General features: G+C 43.4%; 1 protein-coding gene and 1 non-coding gene across 3 annotated transcripts; one reads left to right on the top strand and one right to left on the bottom strand.

Moving 5' to 3' along the window:
- Nucleotides 1-77: 77 nt before the first annotated feature.
- On the bottom strand, nucleotides 78-4,260 carry LOC121584971 (ubiquitin recognition factor in ER-associated degradation protein 1). 2 transcript variants are annotated; one of them, XM_041901252.2, is made up of 12 exons: nucleotides 4,078-4,260; nucleotides 3,266-3,398; nucleotides 3,011-3,043; nucleotides 2,788-2,909; nucleotides 2,439-2,569; nucleotides 2,254-2,326; nucleotides 2,011-2,079; nucleotides 1,829-1,897; nucleotides 1,527-1,577; nucleotides 1,293-1,381; nucleotides 975-1,059; nucleotides 78-832 (listed from the first exon to the last, which is right to left on the bottom strand). In XM_041901252.2, the coding sequence occupies exons 1-12, from the start codon at nucleotides 4,081-4,083 to the stop codon at nucleotides 761-763; spliced, it is 933 nt and encodes a 310-aa protein (XP_041757186.1). In that variant the 5' UTR covers nucleotides 4,084-4,260; the 3' UTR covers nucleotides 78-760. The 2 variants fall into 2 exon arrangements, with proteins under 2 accessions (XP_041757186.1, XP_041757187.1); XM_041901253.2 differs by lacking the exon at nucleotides 4,078-4,260 and adding an exon at nucleotides 3,811-3,979.
- Nucleotides 1,647-1,721, top strand: trnaa-ugc. The gene has a single exon. It is a non-coding gene; the product is annotated as a tRNA-Ala (tRNA).
- Nucleotides 4,261-19,146: the final 14,886 nt, after the last annotated feature.

Here is a 19,146-nt window from a genome sequence, read left to right as displayed (position 1 = left end):
ACACAAGCCAATATGTTAGAATCTTTCCACACACAAATTATTTAAAGGCAAAAATAAACAGAGATTTATACAGAGTGCACATTATTCAAAACGCTGTACTTTATTTCAGAGTTGATAAATAAACAAAGGAAATGGCACTTATCCACCACTCATCACTCTCAAAGTTAGAGTAAAACAGGTTCCAATGTCAGCGTTTCCAAATTAATTGGATACATATTCAAAGAAAAATCTAACCCAATCCATCATCAACATTAACAAGGGTAATCCCATTATGAGGAAACAAGGTAGAAAAATGTTTATATTTATCATATTGTAGCGAAAGGAAAGGTTAGCTAGCTTTAGCTGGGCTCAAACCAGCAACCCTGTACTCTAACCACAGGAGGTTGGTGGCATCTAAATTGGGGAGGACGGTAATTGCTGGAACGGAACAAGTTGAATGGTATCAAATACATCAAACACATGGTTTGATGCCATTCCATTTGCTCCGTTCCAGCCATTATTATGAGCCGTTCTCCCCTCAGCAGCCTCCACTGACTAACTACCATTCAGTTTTTTCATAAGTGCTTTTAACATGCTGACCATGGACAAGACCATTACATTATGATCAAAGGAAAGTAAAACCTTGCTGATTCCTGCTAAGGGACAGAAAAATGAACCCAGCTCTTTTCATTACCTGCTTTTATTGGTTTCTTATGTTGGGTGTGTGGGTATGTAGAGTACAGTAAGTCAGTCAGTCTCTGCAGTTGAATACTGTAGTGCCTCAAGGCTTTCTACCACCTTTCTTGCGTAGTGACTGTCCCTCACCAGAGAAGGCGATGAATTCTGAATCCTCCTGAAAATAAATAAGACCAGCTTCTGCTTAATGCATAACAATTTGGCACATCTAAATATGGCCTTTATGTGTGTCATTCAGTATTTGTAGGAAAGGGATTGAGCAGTTTATTACATTTTCCTTCTTTGACCATCTTACTTACATCCTCTGTTGTTTTCCTGGGCTGAGGCCTGGAGTTTCTGATAAAGGTGATCCTGCCAACCTTGTACTCGTAGTTAGGAATCCCTCTGTATGGGGACAGGGAGGGGTTAAAGGTTAAGATCAGAGCTGATGTCATGTCACATGTAGGGGTGCAAAATTCCAGGAACTTTTTATAAATTCCCTTTGAAAGTTACGGAATTTTGCAACCCTAGTCACATGTGCATCCAGGGAGATATGCAGCTCTGATCTGCAAATACAAAAGTCACAGGATATGGGGAAAGGGCTAGGGGTTGTTTTTAGACTGGTCATAGCTCCCAACCTTTTAATGTCACTGGGATCGATGGGGACGGGGCTAGGCTCAATGCCTTTCTTTTTGCCATCCAGACGATTGCCTGAACCAGTGAAGGCCTATAGAGAGAAGAAGTATTCATAGATTCATTAATGGGTTAAGTTGAAAATGAATGTGCATGAGATACACATAAATGAAAGTGAACATGAACCATAAAGTATGTGTACAAACTGCAGTAAGTAAGAAAAAAATAAGAAAACTCACTCTGAATCTCATGTCCATGTCAGTCCAAGTGCTGGGGTCTCCTTCCTCCTCCTGTTGTGAGGAGTGATTAGAGTTAATCAAAACATACAGTATAAACACTGAGACCAGATTAGAAATATAGGCCCCGTGTAGCTCAGTTGGTAGAGCATGGCGCTTGCAACGCCAGGGTTGTGGGTTCGATTCCCACGGGGGCCAGTATGAAAATGTATGCACTCACTAACGTAAGTCGCTCTGGATAAGAGCGTCTGCTAAATGACAAATGTAAATGTAAATGTAAAATATTCAACATGTGTGGTTCTTACTTTGGGCTCCTCTGGTGCTTTGTAACGTCTCTCTGGTTCTTTGTAACCCAGTGGAGCATCAAAGTCCACCTGAGAGACAACAACAGGTATGGCTGAGTGAGGTAGAGCTATTAGGTACCATAATCTAAGCTATAGTGTTGTGTCTCCATTTATGCTATGATAGATAGTACAGAGGATCTTACATTCATATCACATTCAATGATAGATACTGCCTTGTCTGGCTTAGTCTCCATCACTCGCAGTTCATAGATCTGAAATAGGTATAGAGAGGAAAAACAGATGTTAGAAAGATAACAGTTCAAGCACAACTGCATCCCACACCTTAAAATTAGCTGGAAAGTCAAATTAGCTGGAAAGTCAAATTCCATTACAGTTTTGCTTTGTAACCCAGTCATCATATCATACCAATAACTTTAAACAGTTACCTTTTCATTGTAGTTAATTGCGATAACATCTCCTGTGGTTAAGCAGGCAAAGTTTCTCAAGGCATTTTCCAACCTATGAGACAGAGAAGCAGAATGTGAGAATAATTTCAGAGTAGTTTGTGTCTATTTTCAATGGCACTTAAATGTGCAGAGGTAAGTAATTAAATGTCTATTACTGTACATACACTGCTTTGGGGTTAGTGATATCCAGGAAGTCTGGGCTCTGAGGCTGGAACTTGGAGTATGTGGCCACCATGAGATTAACGCTCTCCACCTGAACCAGGCCTCCTTCCTCCAGCAGGAGATTCTGCATCATCTACAGGGAAAACACACAGACAGCCATGTCACTAAAGACACACTACACACAAAGGGTCATGACCACAAGGAGCTGGCTATAGGTGAGCAAATATTTTAATGTGTGTGACTTATAAACATACACTGTATGTCCCCAATTTAAAGCATCCTTTGATAGAAAACTGAAATATGGCATCAGATTTATGCCAGGGGCTATGAGAATGTTTATTAAAACCTCACCCAGTGTGGCAGGTAACAAATACCCTCATCTGCTACAAACTCCAGGACACCACAGTGTGTCATTCTGTCTGAGTTCTTGTTCGTCAGTTTGAACAACATGGGGTAGGTGATGTTAAGTCTGCCTTTGGGGGAAAAGAGTGAAGGGTAAAAATACAATATGTTGGGTAAATGGCATTTGTAGATCAGAGTTTAAATCTGGATAAAGTAGGAAGAGTATACTTACTTAGTTGGTCAAGTGCAGATGGCGGCATTATAACTATAATGAGAAAATATTACAGCGATATGAGCACTGAAGAACACTTAGAGCAGGATAATAAATAATACATTGACAGTATGAGGGTAACTGCAATCTCTACACTCACTTTTGTATGGGGAACTGGGGCAAATCATAGCTGTTAAACTCCATACATTCCTGGTATAGTTATGATGTATTCGAATGTCTACAATTTATAGAACAGCCATCACATAGATTACTTACTTTTTCCTCCTTTCTCCACATCTGACCGGTCGTTGGGACCCGCCAGCATGGACACAGAGTAGCAGCGGTATTGAGTGGAGAAGCGGTTTTGGAAAGCCCGTGGGATCGGGTGGTCAAACATGTTGAAGGAAAACTGTGACAGATATTTAGAAAAACAAAAAGGCAGTGAGGTTAGGTCAAAATAATATATTTTGATACAGTTAGCCAGCTGGTTTCTGTACCTAACTTACCCTGATTTATTTAAAAACCAACCTTTCATTTCAAACATCTTCATAGTTACTAGCTAGCCTACTGTAAAACTAGCTGCCGTACTGTAAAACTAGCTGACAAGTGACACCCTATAACTTTTTAAAGCGGTACGATTCACAAGTAAAGTAGCTGAGCAAGGTAGATATTCATTTTGTCTTTAATCGCACAGTGACAGTGCATCTTTCCTTTGAGTTAAATTGCTAGCTAGCTAGCTAGTGAAATTCGAATGCGATGTGGTTAGAGTAACTACTTTTTGACATAAGCAACTGTCAAAACCAGTGTTATTGAGTACTTACCATGATTAAAAGTAGCACTCCAAGCGTTATATATCAAAATGTATAGAATAAAGCTATAATAATTAGCTTGTTTTTTCTACTTCTTCTATTAAATAGCTTATTCTTTCCGACAAACAGGCTGCTGTCTGAAACTCCAATGTTGTCTTCCGCTTAGCCACGATGACAGTAGGAAGTGACGAATATCAAAATCGCCAATCAGAATCCCAAAAGCAAGATTATTTCCTAAGTGATTGGCTCAAAGAGCTGGATGGATAGATGCCTACCTACCTGCATGCAATTTCTATTTGTTCAGGTTTACACAAACTCTACAAAGTGGAGTTTTATTGGTTGTTTAAACTTCGGAGAACGCCGGAAAGTAGGATAGCTAGCTACGTTAACTAGCCAGCCGCCAGGAGAGGGATTTTTGAAATCGTTGAAAAATAAACAAACAAACAAACTTTACTCGGTGTGGCGGAGGTTCGGCACGGCCGTGCTGTGAATGGGTCAGAGATGGTAGGAGATAGTGATGGAGAGGAACGTGAAGCAAGTATGGAACATAGTGGTACAAATAAAGGAGGGAGTAAGAAAAAGAAAAAGAAAGCGGGAGAGAAGGGGAGTAGGGAAATGAAGGGGAGCGAGAGGTCTACGGAGGTAGAGGTGGCAGAAAAGGAAGTTTGAGGAGAGCAACCTAGCTTCCATCGCTAGCGGAAGTTCGGAGGTAGAAAGTGCAGAGGAAGGGCAAGATAAGACTCTAGAGGAACATGGAGGTGAGGAGGAGCATAAAGTGATATTGAAGTTTAGGGAGGAAGGGGGAGTTGGGGCGATGAGTCCGATAAGGTTGACGGCTGTGATAAAATAGTTGATTGGGGAAGTTGTTAATGCTAAAGTGTTAAGAGATGGGAGATTGTTGGTGTGCTGTAAGGACATGGCGCAGAGGGAAAAAGCTATCGGAGTGAAGAAAATAGGAAAGTGTAAGGTGGAGTCGAGCAGCTGGACTGATCAACCAGGGAAGCAGTGGAGTAAATGGGTGATAACAGGAGTGCCTGTGAGTGTTAGCACTAAAGAGTGTCAAAGTTGCGTCAATTCAAATCTGGCATTAGGAACAAAAGAGGTCAACACAACTTCTAAGATATACTAGTTATTTTAATCAATGCAAAAACCTTCAATGGTAAATATGATGTTTCGTATATACGGGCTCCCCGATATGCCTCGCAGGGCACTCAGAGAACTAAATCCATTGTTTCAGATTGTTCTTCAAATACTCTTACAGAGAGAGAGTTTCCCACCTCTCTGTTGGCCAATCAGAGTAGACGCTTGAGCGTGGTTTAGACTTACTCAGCCAATCCGTTGACGCACAGGCTAGTCCCCCGCCTCTTAGCGCATCCCTGTTTCCAGGCATACGTTTATCATAACAACCTGTCATAGTGAGAAGAGCCAGCTCCCTTAGACACCATTCCTACGTCCAAGGATGGTTCACAGATCACAAAGGGGCAGTATAGTATAGTATTTGGAGACACAAATCCTTATCTCATTTTACCCCCTAAAACAGCTCTTCACATCAATCACAGCTTGCCAGGTGACACAACCTACATCAGCACAGTCCAGAATGCATTCTTTCTAAGTTAGTCATCCCATCAATTAGGAGAATAATAAATCCCCCATAAGAGGTAAGGGAAAATTTGAGAGGAGGCGTTCTAGTGAATGTACACAGATTGCAAGCAACAAAGGGTGGAGATAGGGTAGATAGCAGGTCTATTCTGTTGCATTTTAAGGACCGGGTACTGCCAAATAAGGTAACAATAGGATATATGAGTTATTATGTGAGGGCTTATGTACCGAAGCCTTTAAGATGTTATAAATGCCAGAGGTTTGGGCATGTGGCAACAGTCTGTAAAGAGAAAAAGAGGAGAGAATGAGTATAGGAAGTGTGGAGATGGTGTACATCCAAAGTGCTGCAACTGTGGGGGTGCTCATAGTGTGGCATATAGTGGGTGTGAGGCTATGAAGAAGGCAGTGGAGGTGCAACAAGTGAGAGCGGAGAGAAGGGTGTCATATGCTGAGGCAGTGAGGGTGGTCCAGGAGAGAAGGGTGTCATGCTGAGGCAGTGAGGGTGGTCCAGGTCCAGGGAGAAACAGGTTCAAGGGAGAGATGGGTAGGAGCATTTAGACCGGGGATCACGGGGCAGATGGGCAGCGATATGGTATACATAGAAAAGAGAAAGCTGGTGACGTTCATAGCAGGAGCTATCAATAGCACTGATAAAGTAGAGTCTAAAACGGAGAGGATTAAACTAATAGTGAAAGCTGCTGGGAGACATTTGAGTATGACAGGGTTGACATGGGAAGAGGTTCGAGATGACCTCAATCAGCCGATGGTGGAGTCATGTATTACTGGATCTTAGTAATGGGGGTAGTACTACAATGGAATGCTCGAAGCCTGTTGGCTAATGGGCAGGAATTCAAGCAGTTCATTGTTGATATGATAGCTAAGCCTGATGTGATTTGTGTGCAGGAAACATGGCTCAAACCGAATGTGGAGTTTATCATACAGGGATATGTAGTGGTTCGTAGGGATAAGAGGTAATGTTGGCATCGGTTCTGTGACACCATTGGAAGGGCGACACTTGTGGGAGAAGTGTGGGAGATGATAATTTTTTTTTCATTTTTAGTCATTTAGCAGACGCTCTTATCCAGAGCGACTTACATGAGCAATTAGGGTTAAGTGCCTTGCTCAAGGGCACATCGACAGATTTTTCACCTAGTCGGCTCGGGGATTAGAACCAGCGACCTTTCGGTTACTGGCACAACGGTCTTAACCACTAAGCTACCTGCCACCCCAGGTAGTTTAGGATGAGTGGGATTATCCAGTGTTGACGAGTGGGGAGGATGTGGCAGAGATGATAGCCAAAGCATTTGTCCAAGTGCATAGCTCCGCAAATCTGTCAGAGGAGGGGCAGAGGGGGAGAGATAACACGAGAGAGGAGCATCCTGGAAGCTGGAAAGGAGGGAGTATGTAAATGATGCGTTGAGTGCACCATTTACCAGGGAAGAGGTGAAAAGAGCAATAGGTAAGGGTGGGTTAACGTCACCTGGGAAAGATGAGGTGTGCTATGTTATGTTGGCCCATCTTCGTGATGAGGCACTGGATAAGGTATTGGTGTTGTACAACAGAGTGTGGGAGGAGGGGAAACTACCAGGCAGTTGGAAGGAGGCAGTAGTGGTACCAATCCGGAAGCCCGGGAAGGATCCAACGAAGCCAACAAGCTATCGGCCAATAGCTTTAACATCATATGTATGTAAGATTATGGAACGTATGATTACGGAGAGGCTAACTTACTTCCTGGAGAGCGGAGGGCTAGTAACGCCATATCAGAGTGGGTTCAGGAAGGGAAGGGGAACTATGGATCCAGTGCTCTGCTTAGAAGCAGAGGTCAGGAAGGCTAAGGTGAACAAGGAGACTGTTGTAGCTGTCTTTTTTGATGTGGAGAAGGCGTATGATATGATGTGGAAGGAGGGGTTGTTAATCAAGCTTGATATTATGGGGGTAGGAGGAAGAATGTACAACTGGATAAAGGACTTCCTGTTTGGAAGGTCTATCCAGGTGAGGGTGGGTAAGTCTTTATCAGGCAGCTACTTGGTGGATAATGGTACACCGCAGGAGAGCGTGATTAGTCCTCTGTTGTTCTCAATCATGATCAATGATGTTTACGCTCAGGTACACCCGGATATACAGTGAGGGAAAAAGTATTTGATCCCCTGCTGATTTTGTATGTTTGCCCTCTGACAAAGAAATGATTAGTCTATCATTTTAATGGTAGGTTTATTTGAACAGTGAGAGACAGAATAACAACAAAAAAATCCAGAAAAGCGCATGTCAAAAATGTTATAAATTTATTTGCATTTTAATGACATTTTAATGACTATGGTCCCAGCTGCCTTGAGATCATTGACAAGATCCTCCCGTGTAGTTCTGGGCTGATTCCTCACCGTTCTCATGATCATTGCAACTCTACGAGGTGAGATCTTGCATGAAGCCCCAGGCCGAGGGAGATTGACAGTTATTTTGTGTTTCTTCCATTTGCGAATAATCGCACCAACTGTTGTCACCTTCTCACCAAGCTGCTTGGCGATGGTCTTGTAGCCCATTCCAGCCTTGTGTAGGTCTACAATCTTGTCCCTGACATCCTTGGAGAGCTCTTTGGTCTTGGCCATGGTGGAGAGTTTGGAATCTGATTAATTGATTGCTTCTGTGGACAGGTGTCTTTTATACAGGTAACAAGCTGAGATTAGGAGCACTCCCTTTGAGTGTGCTCCTAATCTCAGCTCATTACCTGTATAAAAGACACCTGGGAGCCAGAAATCTTTCTGATAGAGAGGGGGTCAAATACTTATTTCCCTCATTAAAATGCAAATCAATTTATAACATTTTTGACATGCGTTTTTCTGGATTTTGTTGTTGTTATTCTGTCTCTCACTGTTCAAATAAACCTACCATTCAAATTATAGACTGATATTTTCTTTGTCAGTGGGCAAACGTACAAAATCAGCAGGGGATCAAATACTTTTTTCCCTCACTGTAGGGAGGTCGTTATTTGCAGATGATGGGGCCTTATGGAAGAGGGGAAGAAATGTGCCATACATAGTCAGGAAGGTACAGGAAGCAATTGATGAGGTAGATCAGTGGGCATTAATGTGGGGATTCAGGTTCTCTGTAGAGAAAACTCAAACAGTGTTCTTTATCAGGAGGAAGGTGGGAGATGAGGTATGCTTGAGGTTATATGGGAGAAACCTGGAGAGGGTGGGGGCCTTCAGGTTCCTTGGCGTATACTTTGATACTAGACTGACCTGGGCAGAACACATTGAGAGAGTGGTGGGAAAGTGTAAGAAGGTGCTAAATGTGATGCGCTGTCTGACGGGGAAGGAGTGGGGGGGGCTGGGCGTTCCTCATTGAAGACCATGTATGTTGCATTGATCCGATCTGTAATAGACTATGGAAGTATAGCATATGGTTCTGCAGCCCGGATCTCACTGGAAAGGCTAGATGTCATACAGGGGCAAGGATTCAGAATATGTAGTGGGGCGTTTCGGATGTCCCCAGTGGCTGCATTACAGGTGGAGATGGGGGATATGCCGTTGCAGATTAAGAGACAGCAGCTGGCAATTAATTATTGGGTCAACCTACAAGGACATGGGGTGTCTCATCCTGCGAAAGGGATTTTACAGGCATGCTGGGAACATGAGCGAAGACCGAACACGAGCTTTGGGTGGGTGGGTAATACCCAGGCGAAGGAGATGGGACTGTATGGAAGGGAGTTTAGTCCAACGGTAGCTATTCCTGTAAATCCACCATGACTACTCCCGTCTCCAGTAGTTGATCTAGAAGTGTTGGAGAGACTACAGAAAGATACGGAGGGGGTTGATCCAGCTGATTTCTTTAAGAGACGTCTGGAAACTGTGTATCAGGATTTTGTGGCCATTTACACAGATGGTTCAAAAGATCCTAGGACAGGACGTACTGGGTCAGCATTTGTAGTGCAGGAGTGTGGGTGGAAGTCAGGAAACGTATTACAGATCATCTGGCTGTATACAGTCGTGGTCAAAAATTTTGAGAATGACACAAATACTAATTTTCACAAAGTCTGCTGCCTCAGTTTTGATGATGGCAATTTGCATATACTCCAGAATGTCATGAGTGATCAGATGAATTGCAATTAATTGCAAAGTCCCTCTTTGCCATGAAAATGAACTTAATCCCCCAAAAACATTTCCACTGCATTTCAGCCCTGCCACAAAAGGACCAGCTGCCATCATGTCAGTGATTCTCTCGTTAACACAGGTGAGAGTGTTGACGAGGACAAGGCTGGAGATCACTCTGTCATGCTGATTGAGTTAGAATAACAGCCTGGAAGCTTTAAGAGGGTGGTGCTTGAAATCATTGTTCTTCCTCTGTTAACCATGGTTACTTGCAAAGAAACACGTGCCGTCATCATTGCTTTGCACAAAAAGGGCTTTACAGGCAAGGATATTGCTGCTAGTAAGATTGCACCTAAATCAACCATTTATCGGATCATCAAGAACTTCAAGGAGAGAGGTTCAATTGTTGTGAAGAAGGCGTCAGGGCGCCCAAGAAAGTCCAGCAAGCGCCAGGACCGTCTCCTAAAGTTGATTCAGCTGCGGGATCGGGGCACCACCAGTGCAGAGCTTGCTCAGGAATGGCAGCAGGCAGGTGTGAGTGCATCTGCACGCACAGTGAGGCGAATACTTTTGGAGGATGGCCTGGTGTCAAGAAGGGCAACAAAGAAGCCACTTCTCTCCAGGAAAAAAATCAGGGATAGACTGATATTCTGCAAAAGGTACAGGAATTGGACTGCTGAGGACTGGGGTAAAGTCATTTTCTCTGATGAATCCCCTTTCCGATTGTTTGGGGCATCCGGAAAACACAAGACAAGGTGAGCGCTACCATCAGTCCTGTGTCATGCCAACAGTAAAGCATCCTGAGACCATTCATGTGTGGGGTTGCTTCTCAGCCAAGGGAGTTGGCTCACTCACAATTTTGCCTAAGAACACAGCCATGAATAAAGAATGGTACCAACACATCCTCAGAGAGCAACTTCTCCCAACCATCCAAGAACAGTTTGGTGACGACCAATGCCTTTTCCAGCATGATGGAGCACCTTGCCATAAGGCAAAAGTGATAACTAAGTGTGGCTCGGGGAACAAAATATCGACATTTTGGGTCCATGGCCAGGAAACTCCCCAGACCTTAATCCCATTGAGAACTTGTGGTCGATCCTCAAGAGGCGGGTGGACAAACAAAAACCCACAAACTCCAAGCATTGATTATGCAAGAATGGGCTGCCATCAGTCAGGATGTGGCCCAGAAGTTAATTGACAGCATGCCAGGACGGATTGCAGAGGTCTTGAAAAAGAAGGGTCAACACTGCAAATATTGACTCTTGCATAAACTTAATGTAATTGTCAATAAAAGCCTTTGACACTTATGGAATGATTGTAATTATACTTCAGTATACCATAGTAACATCTGACAAAAATATCTCATAACACTGAAGCAGCGAACTTTGTGAAGACCAATACTTGTGTCATTCCCAAAACTTTTGACCACGACTGTATACGGCGGAGCTGATGGCCATACTGTTGGCCTTGCAGTGGGTGGAGGAAGTTAAGCCAGACAGAGTAGTTATTTGCTCTGACTCGTGTGCAGTGTTAATGAGTCTCCAGTCCTTTAGCTCATGTAGCAAACAAGACCTGCTTTATGAGGTGCTACAAACCCATGGCAGGATTAAACAGATGGGTATTCAGATAAGATTTACTTGGGTTCCAGCCCATGTGGGGGTGGAGGGGAACGAGGCAGTAGATTAATAGGCTAAACAAGCACTTAGTAGTGGGGATGCTGATGTTGAAGTGTCAATGAGCAAGGCAGAGGCAAAAAGACTGATATACAGTTGAAGTCGGAAGTTTACATACACTTAGGTTGACTGTGCCTTTAAACAGCTTGGAAAATTCCAGAAAATGATGTCATGGCTTTAGAAGCTTCTGATAGGCTAATTGACATAATTTGAGTCAATTGGAGGTGTACCTGTGGATGTATTTCAAGGCCTACCTCCAAACTCAGTGCCTCTTTGCTTGACATCATGGGAAAATCAAAACAAATCAGCCAAGACCTCAGAAAAAAATGGTAGACCTCCACAAGTCTGGTTCATCTTTGGGAGCAATTTCCAAACACCTGAAGGTACCATGTTCATCTGTACAAACCATAGTACGCAAGTATAAACACCATGGGACCATGCAGCCGTCATACCGCTCAGGAAGGAGACGCGTTCTGTCTCCTAGAGATGAACGTGGTGAAAAGTGTAAATCAATCTCAGAACAACAGCAAAGGACCTTGTGAAGATGCTGGAGGAAACGGGTACAAAAGTATCTATATCCACAGTAAAACAAGTCCTAAATCGACATAACCTGAAAGGCCTCTCAGCAAGGAAGAAGCCACTGCTCCAAAACCGCCATGGGGATAAAGATCGTACTTTTTGGAGAAATGTCCTCTGGTCTGATGAAACAAAAATATAACTGTTTGGCCATAATGACCATTGTTATGTTTGGAGGAAAGAGGGGTAGGCTTGCAAGCCGAAGAACACCATCCCAACCGTGAAGCACGGGGGTGGCAGCATCATGCTGTGGAGGTGCTTTGCTGCAAGAGGGACTGGTGCATTTCACAAAATAGATTGCATCATGAGGAAGGAAAATGATGTGGATATATTGATGCAACATCTCAAGACATCAGTCAGGAAGTTAAAGCTTGGTCGCAAATGGGTCTTCCAAATGGACAATGACCCCAAGCATACTTCCAAAGTTGTGGCAAAATGGCTTAAGGACAACAAAGTCTAGGTATTGGAGTGGCCATCACAAAGCCCTGACCTCAATTCTACAGAAAATGTGTGGGCAGAACTGAATAAGCATGTGCGAGCAAGGAGGCCTACAAACCTGACTCAGTTACACCAGCTCTGTCAGGAGGAATGGGCCAAAATTCACCCAACTTATTGTGGGAAGCTTGTGGAAGGCTACCCGAAACGTTTGAACCAAGTTAAACAATTTAAAGGCAGTGCTACCAAATAATAATTGAGTGTATGTAAACTTCTGACCCACTGGGAATGTGATGAAAGAAATAAAAGCTGAAATAAATCATTCTCTCTACTATTATTCTGACATTTCACATTCTTAAAATAAAGTGGTGATCCTAACTGACCTAAAACAGGGAGTTTTTACTTGGATTAAATGTCGGGACTTGTGAAAAACTGAGTTTAAATTTGGCTAAGGTGTATGTAAACTTCCAACTGCAACTGTGTATGTGTGTATATACAGTGGGGAAAATAAGTATTTAGTCAGCCACCAATTGTGCAAGTTCTCCCACTTAAAAAGATGAGAGAGGCCTGTAATTTTCATCATAGGTACACGTCAACTATGACAGACAAATTGAGAAAATAATTTCCAGAAAATCACATTGTAGGATTTTTTATGAATTTATTTGCTAATTATGGTGGAAAATAAGTATTTGGTCACCTACAAACAAGCAAGATTTCTGGCTCTCACAGACCTGTAACTTCTTCTTTAAGAGGCTCCTCTGTCCTCCACTCGTTACCTGTATTAATGGCACCTGTTTGAACTTGTTATCAGTATAAAAGACACCTGTCCACAACCTCAAACAGTCACACTCCAAACTCCACTATGGCCAAGACCAAAGAGCCGTCAAAGGACACCAGAAACAAAATTGTAGACCTGCACCAGGCTGGGAAGACTGAATCTGCAATAGGTAAGCAGCTTGGTTTGAAGAAATCAACTGTGGGAGCAATTATTAGGAAATGGAAGACATACAAGACCACTGATAATCTCCCTCGATCTGGGGCTCCACGCAAGATCTCAACCCGTGGGGTCAAAACGATCACAAGAACGGTGAGCAAAAATCCCAGAACCACACGGGGGGACCTAGTGAATGACCTGCAGAGAGCTGGGACCAAAGTAACAAAGCCTACCATCAGTAACACACTCGCCAGGGGACTCAAATCCTGCAGTGCCAGACGTGTCCCCCTGCTTAAGCCAGTACATGTCCAGGCCCGTCTGAAGTTTGCTAGAGTGCATTTGGATGATCCAGAAGAGGATTGGGAGAATGTCATATGGTCAGATGAAACCAAAATAGAACTTTTTGGTAAAAACTAAACTCGTCGTGTTTGGAGGACAAAGAATGCTGAGTTGCATCCAAAGAACACCATACCTACTGTGAAGCATGGGGGTGGAAACATCATGCTTTTGGGCTGTTTTTCTGCAAAGGGACCAGGACGACTGATCCGTGTAAAGGAAAGAATGAATGGGGCCATGTATCGTGAGATTTTGAGTGAAAACCTCCTTCCATCAGCAAGGGCATTGAAGATGAAACGTGGCTGGGTCTTTCAGCATGACAATGATCCCAAACACACCGCCCGGGCAACGAGGAGTGGCTTCGTAAGAAGCATTTCAAGGTCCTGGAGTGGCCTAGCCAGTCTCCAGATCTCAACCCCATAGAAAATCTTTGGAGGGAGTTGAAAGTCTGTGTTGCCCAGCGACAGCCCCAAAACATCACTGCTCTAGAGGAGATCTGCATGGAGGAATGGGCCAAAATACCAGCAACAGTGTGTGAAAACCTTGTGAAGACTTACAGAAAACGTTTGACCTGTGACAAAGTATTGAGAAACTTTTGTTATTGACCAAATACTTATTTTCCACCATAATTTGCAAATAAATTCATAAAAAATCCTACAATGTGATTTTCTGGATTTTTTTTCTCATTTTGTCTGTCATAGTTGACGTGTACCTATGATGAAAATTACAGGCCTCTCTCATCTTTTTAAGTGGGAGAACTTGCACAATTGGTGGCTGACTAAATACTTTTTTTCCCCACTGTACATACATACATACATACATACAGTGGGGGAAAAAAGTATTTAGTCAGCCACCAATTGTGCAAGTTCTCCCACTTAAAAAGATGAGAGAGGCCTGTAATTTTCATCATAGGTACACGTCAACTATGACAGACAAAATGAGAAAAAAATCCAGAAAATCACATTGTAGGATTTTTTATGAATTTATTTGCAAATTATGGTGGAAAATAAGTATTTGGTCAATAACAAAAGTTTCTCAATACTTTGTCACAGGTCAAACGTTTTCTGTAAGTCTTCACAAGGTTTTCACACACTGTTGCTGGTATTTTGGCCCATTCCTCCATGCAGATCTCCTCTAGAGCAGTGATGTTTTGGGGCTGTCGCTGGGCAACACAGACTTTCAACTCCCTCCAAAGATTTTCTATGGGGTTGAGATCTGGAGACTGGCTAGGCCACTCCAGGACCTTGAAATGCTTCTTACGAAGCCACTCCTTCGTTGCCCGGGCGGTGTGTTTGGGATCATTGTCATGCTGAAAGACCCAGCCACGTTTCATCTCCAATGCCCTTGCTGATGGAAGGAGGTTTTCACTCAAAATCTCACGATACATGGCCCCATTCATTCTTTCCTTTACACGGATCAGTCGTCCTGGTCCCTTTGCAGAAAAACAGCCCCAAAGCATGATGTTTCCACCTCATGCTTCACAGTAGGTATGGTGTTCTTTGGATGCAACTCAGCATTCTTTGTCCTCCAAACACGACGAGTTGAGTTTTTACCCAAAAAGTTCTATTTTGGTTTCATCTGACCATATGACATTCTCCCAATCCTCTTCTGGATCATCCAAATGCACTCTTGCAAACTTCAGACGGGCCTGGACATGTACTGGCTTAAGCAGGGGGACACGTCTGGCACTGCAGGATTTGAGTCCCTGGCGGCGTAGTGTGTTACTGATGGTAGGCTTTGTTACTTTGGTCCCAGCTCTCTGCAGGTCATTCACTAGGTCCCCCGTGTGGTTCTGGGATTTTTGCTCACCGTTCTTGTGATCATTTTGACCCCACGGGGTGAGATCTTGCGTGGAGCCCCAGATCGAGGGAGATTATCAGTGGTCTTTTATGTCTTCCATTTTCTAATAATTGCTCCCACAGTTGATTTCTTCAAACCAAGCTGCTTACCTATTGCAGATTCAGTCTTCCCAGGCTCGTGCAGGTCTACAATTTTGTTTCTGGTGTCCTTTGACAGCTCTTTGGTCTTGGCCATAGTGGAGTTTGGAGTGTGACTGTTTGAGGTTGTGGACAGGTGTATTTTATACTGATAACAAGTTCAAACAGGTGCCATTAATACAGGTAACGAGTGGAGGACAGAGGAGCCTCTTAAAGAAGAAGTTACAGGTCTGTGAGAGCCAGAAATCTTGCTTGTTTGTAGGTGACCAAATACTTATTTTCCCCCATAATTTGCAAATAAATTCATAAAAAATCCTACAATGTGATTTTCTGGATTTCTTTTCTCAATTTGTCTGTCATAGTTGACGTGTACCTATGATGAAAATTACAGGCCTCTCTCATCTTTTTAAGTGGGAGAACTTGCACAATTGTTGGCTGACTAAATACTTTTTTTCCCCACTGTATGTATGTATGTATGTATGTATGTATGTGTGTGTGTGTGTGTGTGTGTGTGTGTGTATGTATGTATGTATGTATGTATGTATGTATGTATGTATGTATATATATATATATATATATATATATATATATATATATATATATATATATATATATATATATATATGCGTTCAAAAGTTTGGGAGCCACTTAGAAATGTTATTGTTTTCGAAAGAAAAGCAATTTTTTATCCAATAAAATAACATGAAATTGATCAGAAATACAGTGTAGACATTGTTAATGTTGTAAATGGCTATTGGAGCTGGAAACTGCTGATTTTTAATGGAATATCTACATAGGCGTACAGAGGCCCGTTATCAGCAACCATCAATCCAAGTTTATCATTTTAAAAGCCTAATTGATCATTAGAAAACCATTTTGCAATTATGTTAGCACAGCTGAAAACTGTTGTGCTGATTAAAGAAGCAATAAAATTGGCCTTCTTGAGACTAGTTGGATATCTGGAGCATCAGCAATTGTGGGTTCGATTACAGGCTCAAAATGGCCAGAAACAAAGAACTTTCTTCTGAAACTCGTCAGTCTATTCTTGTTCTGAGAAATGAAGGCTATTCCATGCGAGAAATTGCCAAGAAACTGAAGATCTCGTACAACGCTGTGTACCACTCCCTTCATAGAACAGCGCAAACTGGCTCTAACCAGAATAGAAAGAGGAGTGGGAGGCCCCGGTGCACAACTGAGCAAGAGGACAAATACATTAGTGTGTAGTTTGAGAAACAGGTGCCTCACAGGTCCTCAACTGGCAGCTTCATTAAATAGTACCCGCAAAACACCAGTCTCAATGTCAACAGTGAAAAGGCGACTCCGGGATGCTGACCTTCTAGGCAGAGTTGCAAAGAAAAAGCCATATCTCAGACTGGCCAATAAAAAGAAAAGATTAAGATGGGCAAAAGAACACAGACACTAGACAGAGGAAGATTGGAAAAAAGTGTTATGGACAGACAAATCGAAGTTTGAGGTGTTCGGATTACAAAGAAGAACATTTGTGAGACGCAGACCAAATGAAAAGATGCTGGAGGAGTGTTTGATGCCATCTGTCAAGCATGGTGGTGGCAATGTGATGGTCTGGGGGTGCTTTGGTGGTGGTAAAGTGGGAGATTTGTACAGGGTAAAAGGGATCTTGAAGAAGGAAGGCTATCACTCCATTTTGCAACGCCATGCCATAACCTGTGGACGGCGCTTGATTGGAGTCAATTTCCTCCTACAACAGGACAATGACCCAAAGCACAACTCCAAACTATGCAATAACTATTTAGGGAAGAAGCAGTCAGCTGGTAGTGGCCAGCACAGTCACTGGATCTCAACCCTATTGAGCTGTTGTGGGAGCAGCTTGACCGTATGGTACGTAAGAAGTGCCCATCAAGCCAATCCAACTTGTGGGAGGTGCTTCAGGAAGCATGGGGTGAAATCTCTTCAGATTACCTCAAATTGACAACTAGAATGCCAAAGGTCTGCAAGGCTGTAATTGCTGCAAATGGAGGATTCTTTGACGAAAGCAAAGTCTGAAGGACACAATTATTATTTCTATTAAAAATCATTATTTCTAACCTTGTCAATGACTACATTTCCTATGCATTTTGCTATATTTCCTATTCAAACTCATTTCATGTATGTTTTCATGGAAAACAAGGACATGTCTAAGTGACCCCAAACTTTTGAACGGTCTGTGTATGTATGTATGTGTATATATATATATATATATATGTGTATATATATATATATATATATCTATATGTATATATACACTGCTCAAAAAAATAAAGGGAACACTTAAACAACACAATGTAACTCCAAGTCAATCACACTTCTGTGAAATCAAACTGTCCACTTAGGAAGCAACACTGATTGACAATACATTTCACATGCTGTTGTGCAAATGGAATAGACAACAGGTGGAATTTATAGGCAATTAGCAAGACACCCCCAACAAAGGACTGGTTTTGCAGGTGGTGACCACAGACCACTTCTCAGTTCCTATGCTTCCTGGCTGATGTTTTGGTCCCTTTTGAATTCTGGCGGTGCTTTCACTCTAGTGGTAGCATGAGACGGAGTCTACAACCCACACAAGTGGCTCAGGTAGTGCAGCTCATCCAGGATGGCACATCAATGCGAGCTGTGGCAAGAAGGTTTGCTGTGTCTGTCAGCGTAGTGTGGAGGCGCTACCAGGAGACAGGCCAGTACATCAGGAGACGTGGAGGAGGCCGTAGGAGGGCAACAACCCAGCAGCAGGACTGCTACCTCCGCCTGCAAGGAGGAGCAGGAGGAGCACTGCCAGAGCCCTGCAAAATGACCTCCAGCAGGCCACAAATGTGCATGTGTCTGCTCAAACGGTCAGAAACAGACTCCATGAGGGTGGTATGAGGGCCCGACATCCACAGGTGGGGGTTGTGCTTACAGCCCAACACCGTGCAGGACGTTTGGCATTTGCCAGAGAACACCAAGATTGGCAAATTCGCCACTGGCGCCATGTGCTCTTCACAGATGAAGCAGGTTCACACTGAGCACATGTGACAGACGTGACAGAGTCTGGAGACGCCGTGGAGAACGTTCTTCTGCCTGCAACATCCTCCAGCATGACCGGTTTGGCGGTGGGTCAGTCATGGTGTGGGGTGGCATTTCTTTGGGGGGCCGCACAGCCCTCCATCCTGACTGCCATTAGGTTCCGAGATGAGATCCTCAGACCCCTTGTGAGACCATATGCTGGTGCGGTTGGCCCTGGGTTCCTCCTAATGCAAGACAATGCTAGACCTCATGTGGCTGGAGTGTGTCAGCAGTTCCTGCAAGAGGAAGGCATTGATGTTATGGACTGGCCCGCCCGTTCCCCAGACCTGAATCCAATTGAGCACATCTGGGACATCATGTCTCACTCCATCCACCAACGCCACGTTGCACCACAGACTGTCCAGGAGTTGGCGGATGCTTTAGTCCAGGTCTGGGAGGAGATCCCTCAGGAGACCATCCGCCACCTCATCAGGAGCATGCCCAGGCGTTGTAGGGAGGTCATACAGGCACGTGGAGGCCACACACACTACTGAGCCTCATTTTGACTTGTTTTAAGGACATTACATCAAAGTTGGATCAGCCTTTAGTGTGGTTTTCCACTTTAATTTTGAGGGTGACTCCAAATCCAGACCTCCATGTGTTGATAAATTTGATTTCTATTGATCATTTTTGTGTGATTTTGTTGTCAGCACATTCAACTACAGTGGGGAAAAAAAGTATTTAGTCAGCCACCAATTGTGCAAGTTATCCCACTT

The sequence above is a fragment of the Coregonus clupeaformis genome, chromosome 16 (assembly GCF_020615455.1).
Source record: "Coregonus clupeaformis isolate EN_2021a chromosome 16, ASM2061545v1, whole genome shotgun sequence".
Taxonomy (NCBI): domain Eukaryota; kingdom Metazoa; phylum Chordata; class Actinopteri; order Salmoniformes; family Salmonidae; genus Coregonus; species Coregonus clupeaformis.
This window is presented reverse-complemented; position numbering and strand designations above follow the sequence as displayed.

What these genes read in the sequence shown, in the direction of transcription:
- LOC121584971 (XM_041901252.2), bottom strand. An exon ending in ATCTGCACTTGACCAACTAA is followed by an intron (nt 2,910 to 3,010) that starts GTAAGTATACTC and finishes TTTCCCCCAAAG; the next exon opens with GCAGACTTAACATCACCTAC. An exon ending in CCAGGAAAACAACAGAGGAT is followed by an intron (nt 833 to 974) that starts GTAAGTAAGATG and finishes ATTTATTTTCAG; the next exon opens with GAGGATTCAGAATTCATCGC.